Below are 15598 nucleotides of genomic sequence, written 5' to 3'. Positions count from 1 at the left end.
TAAATTGACTTTGACTTACGACATTGCATTCTAATTTATACTTCTTGAGTTGACAGCTAAATTCGACTTTAGTTCACTAGTAGTCAATAATACATGTTATCAGTTAATGCACGTGTAGTATTAATCGCTCGGTATTGGGCAGATTAAGGTTTTGCTGTCACAAGATGAGCTCGTTTACCTGTGTCATCATGTGCGATATGTGGAGGCCGCGGCATCGGTACTCGCAATTTACTCCTCATTTGTGCCTTTTATGTTTTCCGACGCTTTTCACTTGCAAGCAACGGGCCTAAAGGCAAAAAGAAAACCAAGCAAAATTCGCATTTTCATTCGACGCTTCATTTGCCGCTGTTTTCGTTTGATATTTTCTTTTTGCATTTTTTATTGAGCCATGAATTAACAAAATACTAAACGGAATATTTAAATTTTCGCATTTAATTGATGAGCGCGAGAGGCGGAGATTAATCGAGAGTTCACTTGCGCGATTTCAAATTAAGATTACAATAATGTTTAAGTTGTCTTAATCATAAAAATATATTAAAATAAATATTCATATAATATAATATATAGTAGTAAAGTAAATCTTTGAGAGCTTCTTCATCTTCGATTTCTATTAGATTTGTATTTGTACATTTTTATCCCTTTATACTTCCATTAATCAAATGTAAAAACTTTCTGTGCTCTTTAACTGTCCGTTTTTTCATAGCTCCACTCTAAAGTCTTAATAATTGCTTGCTCTAAATTAGTTCTTGTAAATTGTAGATAAATATTGCTTACTTTATGCTCTTGTTTGGAAATTATAGCTTTGATTGCAGTGTAGATCAAATCTTTGGGCATCCACTGAGCAGCGAATTTGCCGCAATTTGAAAGTATTTCACTCGTCTTGGCTTGGCTCATTTCCCGCAATTTTTCATAGCATGTTCTGGGCCCATTCTCTGGTCCGCTTCCCCGTTGCTAAAACATACACATGTACATACGCTATAAAGTCAACAATCCATGTCAGAGATATGGAAAACCGTAGGCGCACCTATCGAATTTCCTAATTAATGCAACACATGCAAATTTTCGCCCACTTCTCTTGGCAGATCCAAATACAGCAAATGGTAGAAAACACTCGTAATTGGTTGGAAAACTCAGGAGTGCATAAAGCGAATCTCTAAGCGGTCTCGGCAATGCCAACGACAAAGAGTGCAACAACAACAACAGCAAAATCAGCGATAACAACAACCATCATTACATAACTGGGAATCAAGAGTATTATCATTATTCATAGGCAGCATGAGTGCCTTTCTAGATGTGACGGCTGCGCAGTCAGTCGATGCATCGCGGCTCAGTGCACGGCAGAAGGCGAGCAAGCGGCGCAGCCAGAGCAGACGCAGTGCAGCAGCAACGGCTGCCATCCATGGCCGCATTGCCAGCGTCATCATTTCGCGGGCGTTTCAAGAGCAGCGTCGGCAGCAGCGAAGCCACCGACTATCGACCGCTGCGGCAGCGCGACGTTGAAGCGGGCAAATCGCAGAGAGACTTGAACTCAAGTGACAGTTCCGATGTGGAGAGTCTCCAAAGCAGCGACCCCGGCAGTGGCAGTGGCAGTGGCAGTGGCAGCGGCAGCGGCAGCGACAGCGACAGCAGCGTCGAGAACTTATTTGGCAATGAAACGAAGGAGCGTAGACAGTGGCGCAGAAAGCGGAAGACGACGACAGCACCGATGGCCCGCAGAAGACGAAAGGTTAGTGGCCAGCTCAACTCTCTTTGCAGACCCTTGATGCGGGCAGCAGCAGCTTTCCATTTCACAGATAGCTCTACATACATATTTAAGTATTCCAATCAGTTTGACAATCGCTAACAGCAACGCGCGTGCCTTGTCGTCGCTTGTCTGCGATTTGTGTTTTATGACTCGAATTGACCTCAAATTGCACGAGCTTGGACTTTAATTTTCAGTCTGTGTCGTTGAGTTAATTTTCATTCGCTCGCTGCCTTTGATAATTGAATTAATATATGTCCATTGTCTATATTAAATTATTGTCATTAACCATTTCATTCAATATCCGAGTGTATTTCACGCTCTACTTCAATTAGAGCACATTTCACTTTCATCATTTAAATTGATGTTGACCAGAAATGAAATGCAAACTGAATTTTGACATAATTTCTTAATCCAACATTGAAGCGAAAATGAATGAGTATGACTTTAGCTGCCAGAAATATACCAATTATTATCATCAATATTATTATACAATGATATATTATTATTGATTGATCTCATCCTTAACGAATCCCTCTTTCATTCAATGCTCGCACACATTCAGCCCACTGTGACACGCAGTTACAGCCAGCTGTTGTAGAGCTTTCAGCTTGTTTACAAACAATCGCAATGCGAGCGAAAAGCTTTCGCACGTGGCTCAGCCCAACGACTCAACAGCTGACAACAGCTTCGCTCAGCTTTCGGCTCTCTCACTGTCTATTGCTATCTCGCTCGCACGCTGCTTCGGCTGCCTTTGAGCGCTTTTGCAGAGCTTTGACTCACGCTTTATGGCTGATGTGGCAATGGCCATGGGCATGGCGGTTTTGTGGTCGGAAAACCTTTACGGCTTAAATCTCGGCCAAACCTCTGCTGCTGCACCATATTCCGTGTTATTCTTGTTGTTGTTGCTGTTGTCTGTGTCTAGATATTTAATGCTCGAATGGACTTTAAAATGTGCGCTTCGTGAAGTAGAGCACGCTCGTTTTGAGCTGTTTTTTTTTTTCGTTTGTTGTTGTTTTTTTTTTTTTTTGCTACATACAATTTTTGGATATGTCTCTTATGGCTGGCTTACAGCTAACTTGGCCTGTTTAGTTCTATATGCTTATTTTTATTTCTATTTCTGTTTCCCGTTTTTCATTTTGTTTGTTCTCTTCGCTGGTTTGCATCGCTTGACTGCACAAACTCAAATATAAGGCAACAGCATTTATCCTGCATGAGTTTAATACCCTGCTTAGAAAGCAATTGTATATTTTGATTATGAGCCAGCCATATGTAACTGGCGAGCCGAATTTTACAACAAAATTGTTCCAACTGACCAGGCACAAAACCACTTTCGCAATGTACATGAATGTTATTTGTAAAATTGTAACGACTGGCCTTAGTTTGTAAGTTATTACGATATTTTTGAAAGAATCCGAAATATAAATGAGTTTTTGCAAAATAGAATCAAATGTTTATTGTAATAGGGGCACTTTTTAAAATGAATGATTTGTATATTAAATATTGTATATAATCTTTTATTACCAATCGCATATCACGATTTAGGCTATCCGTGCAAATCGCGACACTCCTTGCCCCAAATTATATATTTTAAATACATATATCGTATATAAAATATGATATAATGTATATTTTATATTGTACCATGAATATACAATATATTTAAATGAGATTATAAGATTGTATTTCTTATTTAAAAAAAAAAAAAAAAAAGGTTTATCGAATAAAAATTGGATTTCTTATATCGTATATCCTTTCTCGTATGCTGTACACTTATTATTGTACTAAAAAAATCGTATATTACTGATCGTGTGATCTTATTCAAAATAATATATCGAATAAGAATCACATAGCACCTACCATATATCGTATTTTGAATATCGTATATTATATATCGCACTGCATCACGAAAACTCGTCCGCTTTTTCTACAGCTAATCCTATGCTCGGTACAGGATATCTATTAGCACCCCTCCTTTCAATTATCAAATGAAGTTTATTTATTTTGTTCAAGTTTTTATTTTAGTATAATTTATTTTTAGCTATGATTATTTTGAGAATAATTTAACAAGGCGAACTTTTTCTAAAAGAAACATTTACATTTACACAAAATGAGCAGAACGAATTCTAGGAGGCCGGAAGTAGTTCTCCTTTTTGCCAAAAGTTCTGCGACTCTGTGTCGCCCGAAAATGCAATCAACAGACCCAGATCTATGATGGGGAGAACTTGGCTGCCACACCAGAATTTTTTTTGTTCGCTTCGGCAACATCCAATTATCAGTAATGGGCGACTATAACGGCACGGCTCCTACCTTCAGCTACACAGCTCTAAAGGTCTACTAAAGGTCTCTCTTATGTAAGTTCCACTCGCTCTCACTCCCGCCCACATGTGATAACAGAATCAGCATCCATCCCCGACCCCCGGCGGGCCACATCAACAGAAAACGGCGTAAATGTGCAAGTTTTCAATGATTTATGCATGATACTTAATGCCTTCTTAATTACGTTTTATGTAACCTCCAGACTCCTCTAAAACACTCGTTTTATACATATTCTGTTTGGAATCTGCGCCAACAAGCAACAAACAAAAAAAAAAAAAAATGGCAGCTGGAGCACTTTTAGCACACAAATCATATTCACAGGAGCAGCAAAAAAAAAAAAAAAAAAAAAAAAGTGAAGGGGAAATCGCGAGGAGGAGGGAAGGAAAAATTCCCAAAAATGTGTAGCAACTGCTTCAAGGGGCGAGGAGGCGCCACTTTCACTTCGACTTCCACTTTCACTGCGTGCTGCCATGTGACGCTACGTGGTCTTCGACTGTACCGAAATCCATTTTGGGGCCTCTTGTATATGACAGCGCACATACATACACACGTTCGGATATATGTATGTATACACAATGAAAGGCCTCCCCGCCTCCCTTATGCTCCCCTCTGATGCATTGAAATGCTGGACCAAAACACAGTTACACATGTACGCGTATTCATGCAGTACCCATTGTCTCATGTGGATGGGCGTCAGCTGGGACCTCGACAGAGAAGCCCCAGAGAGAGAGAGAGAGAGAGAGAGAGAGAGAGAGAGAGAGAGAGCGAGAGAGAGTGACTGACTAAGTGACAGAGAAAGAAAGACAGAATGAGACAGGGAGAGAAAGAGAGGAACATCTGAAAAAGCAAAAGTCATGGTTGATGGACCAAAACAAGGTTAAATCTCAGTTACGTGATGTTTGCACAACGGCTTAACTTTTGCATTCCATTTAAATCAATTAGAAAATTCATTGAATTGATGTTAATTAATCAAGTTTGGATTAGGACTAAAGAACTAATGAATAAATCTTGTGTTCTTGTGCTAGCGAAAAAAGAAAACAATAGTGAATATCAGATGTACAAAAAGAGAGTTGAATTTAGACGGGATGAATTGAAGTCCGAAATCATTTAATAATTTGTTGTTAAGTTTTTTATATGTTTAACCTAGCCACTTATTTATTTATTTATTGGAATAAATAGAAAAATCTAGCAAATAGGAATATTTTGAGAAAAATATTAAATTATTTTAATGTTCTTCAATATATTCATATAAAATAATATGTATTAAATCAAATTTAATTGAATTAAAAATAATTAAAATAAATTTAACTATATTTTACCATGAAATTTAAATGAACTAAAATAAAATTGAAAATTTCATTTAACTGCATGCTAAACAAATTATTCTTTAAGAAGAGCTTTCATTTAAAAATTTTTTAAATTGAAAAAATTTAAATCATAGTTAAAGTGCATAAAAAATATAATCAAAATTAAATTTAAAATATTTTTAAACTAAAGTGAATTGAAAAATATATTAACATTTTATTTTTAAATTTTTAAATACTTAAATTCGAATTCAATTTAAAGTAATTTATATTTATATTTATAAAAACTGAAATAAACTTAAATTAAATTCAAAATATATAAAATATTTCAAGAAAGCAGAACATAAATAAGTTCAATAACTTTAAGGGGTAACGCTGGGTTGTGCCTTATCTCATGCAAAACGAGTCTGTGTCGAAATTACATGGCTTACAGCTAACTAGGACAGTTAGAATAATTTCTAGGTAAAACTGTTTTGGCTTGCCCAGTGGTTAGCAACGAAATCCGACATTTGCCAGACAGATATTAAAAGAGTATAATTGGTTTCATCCAATGTCATTCGTCAGAAACTGAACATTAAGCTTAGCCAACATTCTCTACAGACCAATCGGAGGACGCTGGCTTACTTTTTGAACGAGCATTAGGCAGTCTGCTTCGTTTCGTTTTCCTGTTTCGTGCAATGCGGAACTCGCATGTTAAACAAATTAAACGCGCACGATCCACGGCAATGAAAAACATCCGCAGCAGCAGCCGACAAAATGGACGGCACGGAAATCCTTTTGCATTCAGCTGCAGCCCGGCAGCTCAGGCCCCATGTAGCTGAATGTCTGAATATGTGGATCCCAGCCAGTCGCCGGCTGTGTGTTTTCGGTGTGAAAGTCATGCTGTTTACATTAAGCACGCGGCTAGGTTTTTGTAATGTCGCTTTCGCCCAGCCGATTTACATTTGGCCCCAATTAGGGCGAGTTGTTGCGTTATGGCCGGCCGTTGCGACCCATTGAAGGTCAGCAGCAATTTGAATTTACAAAAATAATTTACATTTACAAAACAATTGTTTTTGACAAGTGTCATAATTTTTGCGACTCGTGAAAGTTAATTTTTGGACTAGTTGTCGAGTGCCTCGGGGGCCAGGCATAGCAAAAACTTTTTTTCTCTGAATGGCACCAAGTTTTTAATTGAAATGCCTGAGTGGAGCAAGGGAGGGGGAGAAAGCTGAAGCTGCCATTGCTTATCCTTGACAGTGAATTATGAACTTAGCCTTAGGTTGCAGCAGAAGCTGCAAAATTGTGAAATATTATATTGAAATTGAATTTCGGAACTCGAAAGGTATTCACAATGTATTGATTTCAGTGTTCATATACATTTCGCAAATAGATTTGATAACTCAAGGCCTTATATTGTAATACAAGGACCAGCAGTTTGTTATTATTTCATTCAGACTGGCAAAACAAAGTTTCGAAGCCGCTTTCATCCAGCTGTGAATTACTCGTGTTTACTTTGTCTTAGGCCAAAGCATTGAGTGCAGGGGCCTTCCGTTCCGATCCCATTTATGGCTAATGGGGATTACAATCGAGTACCTTTTCAGCTGCAGACCCTTCTTGGGCTCCGTTTCCTGGACAACATAATAAACACAAACATGTTACAGCTGCTCCATGGCCGTAAACGGCCTTAGCAACCCAAGTCGCATCGATAAGTAGGCTTGGTAGTAGCCTAGCAACCTAACTTCTGCCGAGGAGTAGGCTGGGTATCCAACCAAATCGATTTTGATTCAGCTGCGCTGAGCAGAGTCCGTAAATATTCATTCCTTTCCCCAGTTCTGAGCTGTAAAGACGTGAAAGGCGCTGACAAAAAAAATATAGTAATAGAATAAGTTACTTTTAAATAAAGTTTTGGAGTAAATAATAATTGTGAGCGATGTCGCTTTTCGACAATCCCGACCAGCTGCGGCAGCTGCAAAGTTTATTGTGTCCCACACGCAGGCGGGGAGGAGTCGACTGCAGCAGCAGCAGCAGCGAAGATGAGGAATCGCTGGTGGTGAAAAGGCAAAGTGAGTAAATGGAGCATAACGACAACAGGAGCGCTTCATGTGTCCCATCCGCTCACTCAGCACCCGGCAGCATTGGACCACCAGCAGCCGGTGACGCTGCCAAGGCGCGTAAGAAGGGCAAGGTTAACCTGGTGGCAACGCCCCTGGTTGAGCCAGAAAAGGCGCAGCCCCGCACGCTTGAGGAGTGGCAGGAGGCGCAGGAGCGGGAGGATGCCGACATCTTGGAGTCGCGCAAGTGCCCAGAGTACACGATGACCTACCGGCAGGCCGTTGGCACTGAGGACGTATTTCTGCAGGTTGGCACTAACCCTTTTGGCCTTTTGTCTGTCTGCCTCTCCCCAGTGTTAAGCTGTATTCTCTTCCACTTAGATGGGCCAACGCACAGCAGCCTCGGCGAGCTGTGAAGATCTCGTTCTAGAGATTGCGTTGCCCGGCGAGCAAATGGCCGTTGACAAAATGAGCCTGACGCTGCACGAGCAGGAACTGGACCTGGGCACCACCCTGTACAGGCTCAAGCTCCCGCTGCCCCACCCCGTGGACGTCGATCGATGTCAGGCCAAATTCGACAGGGAGCTGGGCAGGCTGCGGCTCACATTGAGATTGCGCCGTGAACTAGATTATGTTAACTTTTAATTTTTCACCTCAACTTCTGCCACACACTGTTCGATTACACCGAATACACTTTCTTGCAAACCTTCACTTTTGAGAACTATCGCCGACTTTTTGCATACCAACAAATTTTAGTGTATTCAATTCGAAATTTTTTGTAAATGATTTCGATATCAAAATAAAAAGGGAAGAAGTAATATTTTAAATCCACTGAAATACTTCAGCAATGCAATATTATTCAGTTTGCGGTAGACAGTTCTCAATATCAAGTATTCGAAGAGCAATGAAAACACTGAAATAGATAATAATAGCTGAAAATTTTTAAATAATTTTATTTTACATAATGTTCTTCGAACACATAAACTAAATTAATTAAAGTTCAAAGTAATTTTTTTCGATTTCTTAGAATTGAAAATTTGTAAGTAAATAAAATATGCCTCAATGTGACACGCTGCACAGTCATCATAACTTGTAGGCGATGCTTTCTAACTTTCCTCAACAAATCCTTCAATTTCTAGCGAATGAGCAAATAGAAAATCACCCTTAAATTCCTTTGGGCTGCAAATGTGTTTTGCGCCTCTGGGTGATTTCAAGTTTTTGTTGAAAATTACGCATACGCCACATTCACCCTGAGTCGGGCGCAAATTACCCTTAAACGAAGCAGAAAATATGCCTTCGATAGATATAAAATAGGTTCAGGTTCAGCTGTCAAAAATCACTTAAGCCTAATATTTGACAAATGCGGTCAAGAAACAACTTTCAGATGTCAAATACAAAATTGAAAAGAAGAGGGCCTTAAATACGGTATCGACTGGGCTGTACCCTGGATGTCTAGATAGTATTCAGAGCCAGCTTAAAGACATGAAATTCATTCATTTTACATTTATAGACTGAGATCCTAATTTTAAAAGAAAATAACAACTTGAAGTTCTTAGAGTTTTATAAATACAAGCTAACTCTTAATTATAACAGTTATAGAAATTGTTAGTGATCGACTCGCAAATACCCTCTGTATTCATTTTATTAGCAAAATTTGTTTTGTATTTCAAAATTTCTGATAACTTTTACATTAATATAAAGGCCGATCCATCAGTTCGTTTATCAAAAAACTCAAGATTTATGAATTGTAGAGGAATGTATGTGTAGGTCGACTAGTGTGACTTGCCCATTTTGTGAGTGGCCACAGGGCATAATAATCAAAAGCGGCCAATCCTTACAATATATTTTTCTTTGTGCGGGATTTGTCCAGCCTTGTACAGATAGAGGGGGGCGCGTGCCGAAGGGGAGCTGCTGCGACCCGCTGTGACTGCGGCTTCGTCTTGGCTCATTTACTCTTGACTGCCGCGGACACATTTCAATTTGTGAAAAGCGGTCAGCGACAGCACTGAGACATGATAAAGTGTCGTCCCGCCAGTTGTCTGCAAAAAGTTCACACAATTTAACATAGAAATTCGGGGAGAAGCGATGATAAAGGCACAAAGGCACAAAGTTTTGAGCCAACTGAAGAAGAGACGCGTGCAACGCGCTGCAAATAGTTTCCCTGCTCAAGAGCTTCTCGGCCACTGGATTTTGTTTTTTAATCATTTGGCCGGGCAAAAGGAAAACTTTTCTGGCGTTAATAATAATAAATCATCTGATGGCGAGTCGTTGACGATGCGACGACAACTTTGTGGACTTGAGCAAATTTCCAATTCAATTTAATTGCCACGAAATGAGCTGTCTGGCCAATTGACCAAGACAAATATTGTGGTAAAGAAAAGCCAATAAGCCAAAGGAAAGTAATGTAAAACCAATATTAATATTAATTAAATTGTTAATACTAATCAATGTAAGAATACCACAGCCTGAGTAGTTGAGCTGTATTTATATACATATATGGGATATATTCCCATATTCTATTATTTTTTTAATAATTAAAATAAATTGCTCTTCTGGACTCAATGGACTACCCAAAAAAAATTTAAGTTAACTATTAAGGAACGAGAAAATTATTGGCACTGTGCTAAGGACTAAAGTTTTAATATTATTGCTGATAAAAGAATTGTCTCATGTACTATAAGTTCATATTAAAAAAGGATTTCAAATTTATAAAATTTAACTATTTATTGGTTCGATATATACATGATTTTCAATATAAAGTTCAAATTACAAATTACTTTAAAATCTGTGGAATTTAACTATTCAAAGCTAACACCAATTAAAGGAGTCTACCAGAGTCTATTCAAATTGAATCAAAAACAAACTGTAGTCGGAATACTTCTTCACAGCTCGTTTTATCAACAAGCTCTCGTTAAATAGAATGTCCCAAAAACTTAAACATGGCCAGAAAAAAAAAAAAGAAAACAAAAACAAACCAAACTGAGCACAATATGTTGGCAAACGTATCCTTTGCAAAATACAAAAAACAAACAAACAAAAAGCTACGTCGACACCAGACTTGGGAAAACAAACAAAAATCATGTCACAAAATGTTGGAAAAAGTAACACAAAAACGCCTGAAAAAATATATGCGTATATCTTTCAATTTATACCCTTCACCAAAGGGATGCCACGTGATACCATGTGACATAGTTAAATATAAATATTTAATGCCAATGAGGACGTTTTCCGCAGTCTAACTTGGTTGATTGAGAGTCAGATATAATCTAACTTGGTTGATTGAGAGTCAGATATAATTGGACATGTTTGCAGTTGCCAATGAATGAGTTTAGGTATATTTAAATGGATATTGATTGTAAGAATTCGCTCAACTGTTGGTACATTCACTGAGTAAAGTTATTTATTTATTTTATTTTTTTTTAATTTATTTTGTAAATTATTTTATGCTAGTATGTATTCTCAATTTTGATCCAATACCTTTTGCAATCTTTCGAGCAAAAGATAAAGATGACATACAATTATTTTTTACGTCCTGCATAGATACTATATATATTAAATTTATTTGACAAATCAGTCCCAAGTCTAGTAAGTCTTTTAACATCTTGTTGAAATTTGTATATTTTATTTTATTTATTTGAAGCGTACTCTACAGCTCTCAGATGTTAGAGTATCTAATAATCAGTATGTGAACTTTTTTGATTTTGATTTTTGTTTCCGTTTGTTTGTTTTCGACTCATTTACACAAGCGCAGTTTTAGTCGCCATCATCATTATGGGCCACCTACATGTGCTCAGGGCAAACACTAAATAGTCAAACTTGCCTTTTGTCTGGTGCTGTTGAGTCGTGCTTCTTCTTATTCGCCATTTTATTTTTATCAACTCTTGAACAAAGTTGCAGCAGCTCAAACAGAAATTCGCATGCAAATTTGTAATGTTTCTCCCATGTGCAAAGCGAACTTTTGTGGTACATAAATTTGCTTGCTCGAAAAAAAAAAAAAAAAAAAAAGAGAGAGGATGACAAAAAACTTTGCGAAACGGGAAAGTTTTCGGAAAATGTGTGAAAATGGTTGCTAGCAAAGTATTTGTGAAATTTCGAAACTGCAAAATATTTATGGCTGATTAAAAGCAGCAGTTCAAGCATGCGGCATGCCGCATGCCAAGTGACCTTGGCTACCTTTTGAAGTACAATTTATTGCTGCTTTTTGTTGTGCTCATTGTTAAGCCATATTTAATAAATAATATGCAGGCGCACTTAAAAAATGTAATAAGCTGCTCAACAACGACAACGCAGCAGCAGCAGCAGTAGCAGCAGCGACGTCAGCAGACTTTGATTGTAAAGGCTGAGCCCCTGACAGAGGCCGTGCGAGTCCGCATCCTTCCCTTATTGTTGTTTGACTTTTATTCATTTCATCTCAACGCCCCGTAGTTGGGAGTGAGCCGCGGCAGCGTCTACTTAACCTGCACTTCGGACGAACAGCTCTGAACAACTCGGCCGCAAAGCAGGTGCAGAATGAGCGCTAGCAGCCGCAGCGAATAAGGTCAACAGAAACGAAATGAGAGATGCGCGAAACTTCAATATGAAATGTGTTGAAAAATACAAATGCTCAAGAGCTGCCTGAACTGACCTGACTTGACCGAGCAATCCTTATTTAAAGCTATGCAAATTAAATATTACAGGGTTCTGAATCAATTTATGGAATTGGTTTTACTGAGAGATATTATGAATTTAGTACTTAGCAAATATTTTTAAATTTAAATACACAGAAAAAACAGTGAAAGAGAAACTTATTGATAAATAAAATTTAAGAATGTGTTAAATTAAGTAAATAAGATTACTTAAAAAATGCTTTAAGAGAAATAAGCCAGACTTTACAAAGTTTAAAAAATTGTTGTTCAATTATTTAATGTTAACATAAGTCTTGGATTATTAAAATGTATTTTCCTCATAATTTTCATTACCAACTTGGAAGCCACAACTTCTTATTCTGTTAATTTAGAGTTTACGCCCTTTAATTGAAAAGCTTAACAATTGCCATTCACAATAATACAAATTCACAATGAAGTGTGTAAACAACATAGTTTAATGTGGCACAAACACATGCCAGATGCATGTACTTCCCATGTATGTCCCGAAATGTTTTGCAATGCCATAAGCAGAGTAAGAAAATGACTGCGGAATTTAATTCAATTAGGGCTGCCTCGCAGGCTACGCAGCTTACACAGAGTCTATATGAGAGTCTGGTCGTCTATTAACGCATTTTTCGAGTTTAATTTAACGTAATAACAAATTTGCGAGCCATGCTCGGGCATGCAAACACGGGCAGAACACTGTATAAATTACGGAAGTAAGTTGAGGCAGCAGCTGGCTGGAAGCAAGCCAGGAAGCTGGGCAGCAGCAAAGGCGGCAGGTGTGGTCCAAGAGAGTGTCTGTGTGCTTGTGTATGTGTGTGTGAGTGAGTGTCTGCCGGGGCTCTTACATAACGCACACCTTGGGGCCTTGGGGCGCCTTCTCAAGTGTCTGCCACCATAGCCCCAGTCCTGTAATTAAGACAAATGTAAAAACTACTAAAAGACATGCCAAAAGTCACTTTCACTTACCAAACAAAAGCCGAGCATCAGCCAGGTGGCAGATGGCAGGTGCCACGAGGCAGGTGCGAGCAACCAGGCGCTCGTTGTATTCGCATTTTCGCTTTGTTGTAAGTATAATTTCCACTTTTCCTCCACGTGTTGACATGCGGCAATTTCCATTTGTCTTTTCTGCCAATGTCAGGTGTCTGAAAGCCTGAGCAAATACATTTCATAAACATGTGTAATCGAGATAGAATTGTTATCTTCGAGATGCCAAAGCTCAAATACTCCTCACAGTTCGAGCACTCCCAAACCGATTATTGACTGCGAGCTAACACATTAATGTTTACCAAAGGCGCATCACATATACCCAAATCCCATCGCGCTGTGCGTACAGGGTAGCGCTTGGCCAAGGTCAATGTCCAATGGGGGCGGAGCAGGCGCTCGATGAATGCTCGCATGACCTTTTCACATTAATCTCAAGAGATGGCATTTTTATGCAGCCATGCGAGCGTGTTATGCTCGTTATAAGCCAACTAGCTATTATGGTTATTTATTGTGTTTGGCTGCACAGCTGTTACGGCCACACATCACGACAAATGATTTCTCAGCATTGCAGTTTGATCGTCAATTAGACGCCATCTGATGGGCTCATCATTGTAATTGATTGACTGAGTAAACGTGGAAAGAGTGCTTTCTTTTTGTTGGCTTTCATAAATAATTGGGAGTTAGCAAAGCTGCATCAAAGCAATGAGCTGGCTTAAATTTGATTTGCAGTTAGAAAGCAAAGTAATTCCGTATCTTTTGATTCCGTTCTGATAAGAGTATTTAAATAGAATTATAATTAATTTATTGCAATAAATTGCGACAGACTTTAGTTTTTATGTAAAACAATATATTTCATTAAATATAATATTTTATTTCTAATTATAAATATAAAACATATATTGTTTATTTCTGCTGCCTTTGTGATTTAATTAAGAGCAGTCTATTAAGAGCTATATTCACTCAAATAGTCTTCGGCTAGGCTTATGCTGCATATACATACATATACAGCAGCCTAGTCTAGAAATTCGATGATAACTTTCATGAATCAATTCTACAGTTCCTTTTGCTATGCGCTACACAGAAAACACTTTTGATGCAAAAGAATGAAGATTTACTGCTTTATTGTGTGGGTATGCATATATGCAGCAGCTTGAAGTTCTTTTGACGAAAACAAGACAAGTAAGAGCCATCATGCAATCGACTGCTGAACACCCTATTCATATGAATAGTTAAACATCTTAGTCGAAGGAGTATTGATGCTGTATAAACATGGATTCATCAGTTGTCTGCCCATCAGTATTGATATAGGAGCAGTTCATAAAATGTATACAGCATATATATACAGTGAAAAACTATCAATGCCTTAGTTTTGCTTTTCACTTTGCATAAGCCCAATGGAGAACTGAGCTGACTCTTATATATAGAAGACAGACGGGCGACAAACCAACAGCAAACATTCATTGAAACTGTTTTTCAAACAGCAAGAACTGAGAGAGATGAATGCCGCATTTCCGCGTTTTGGTTTTTGGTCTTTATCTTTTGTAGCAATGGCGCCTTATGTGTTGCCTCGGGTAGCCTCCACTTGCCCCACTCACCATGCACCATGCCCCATACCAGACTGTTATAGAATCTGATTTCGTTTCCTGCACGCATGGTGAAACTTTTCGCTGTTTTCTTCAACCCACATTCAGATAGAGACAAAAAGAGAAAGAGACAGAGAGAGATTTATTCGAATGCCTGGGCCATTGAATCAATTATCCACTGACTGTGTGTGTTTGTGTGTGTGGTAATATATTCTTTAATTGATTTTCCATATACTGAATGCGAATATAAAAGAGTAGATGAATTTACATTTACAAGAATTTGTGCTTACTGACTAATTGATGATCCTTGCAGAGCCATAAAAGAAAGCAATAACAGTTGACATTTCTTTAATGGCTTCTTTTTGGATAAAAGAGAGATAAAGAGCTTCAGAATAATTGAAACTGTGAGTTCAATAAAAATATAAAATACTTCTAAGATTATTCTCAATGTTCTCTTCATAAAATATATATATATATATATATATATATATATATATATATATATGTATATATATATTTAATCATTGCGATGAGCTTATGAGTTATTAATAAACCTCTCAGTATTTCTATTGTGTTTTAACCAAAGACCAATCCCAAGCAAGCTTTGGATTTATTGCTCACTGGTGGCTGAGAGTGGAATCAAGTTGACTCTCAGTCGAACATTTGTATAGCTTCGAAATCTTTTCAAGTATACGAGTTCATTTTATCCGTATACAAATACAGCCATTCACTTTTATTTATTTCACAATAACGAAATGTCGGAGGAATCGGATACGCCCATGGTAGTTGACCTGGGCTATGTGGATGCCCACTATTGGAATTCGACTGTGGATAGAGAAGTGATGAAAAGCGAGTCAAGCGAACTGACTGACACAACCCACCGTTCGGAAGATGGACCAACTAGTGAGCCTATTAGTGAATCTATCGAAACTGGTGCCGGCGGTGATGATGATTTGTCGCGACCGATCGATGTGGAGGACTGTCAGCAACGGCTGCAGATCAT

General features: G+C 38.2%; 2 protein-coding genes across 2 annotated transcripts in view; both read left to right on the top strand.

Annotated features, from left to right (window-relative positions):
• Positions 1–15598, top strand: part of ome (dipeptidyl peptidase 4 omega) — an 84734-nt gene that overhangs the window by 8323 nt on the left and 60813 nt on the right. Inside the window, exon 2 of the mRNA XM_018007054.2 lies at positions 1083–1726. Within this exon, the coding sequence (XP_017862543.2) occupies positions 1316–1726 (411 nt within the window). The 5' untranslated portion in view covers positions 1083–1315. The remainder of the gene's footprint in view (positions 1–1082; positions 1727–15598) is intronic.
• On the top strand, positions 7120–8224 carry Dnaaf6 (Dynein axonemal assembly factor 6). Its single transcript, XM_018007073.2, has 3 exons — positions 7120–7409; positions 7470–7705; positions 7779–8224. The coding sequence occupies exons 1-3, from the start codon at positions 7277–7279 to the stop codon at positions 8040–8042; spliced, it is 633 nt and encodes a 210-aa protein (XP_017862562.1). The 5' UTR covers positions 7120–7276; the 3' UTR covers positions 8043–8224.

The sequence above is a fragment of the Drosophila arizonae genome, chromosome 4 (assembly GCF_054131065.1).
Source record: "Drosophila arizonae isolate 15081-1271.41 chromosome 4, UAZ_ARI_1.0, whole genome shotgun sequence".
In the NCBI taxonomy this organism is placed as follows: Eukaryota; Metazoa; Arthropoda; class Insecta; order Diptera; family Drosophilidae; genus Drosophila; species Drosophila arizonae.
This window is presented reverse-complemented; position numbering and strand designations above follow the sequence as displayed.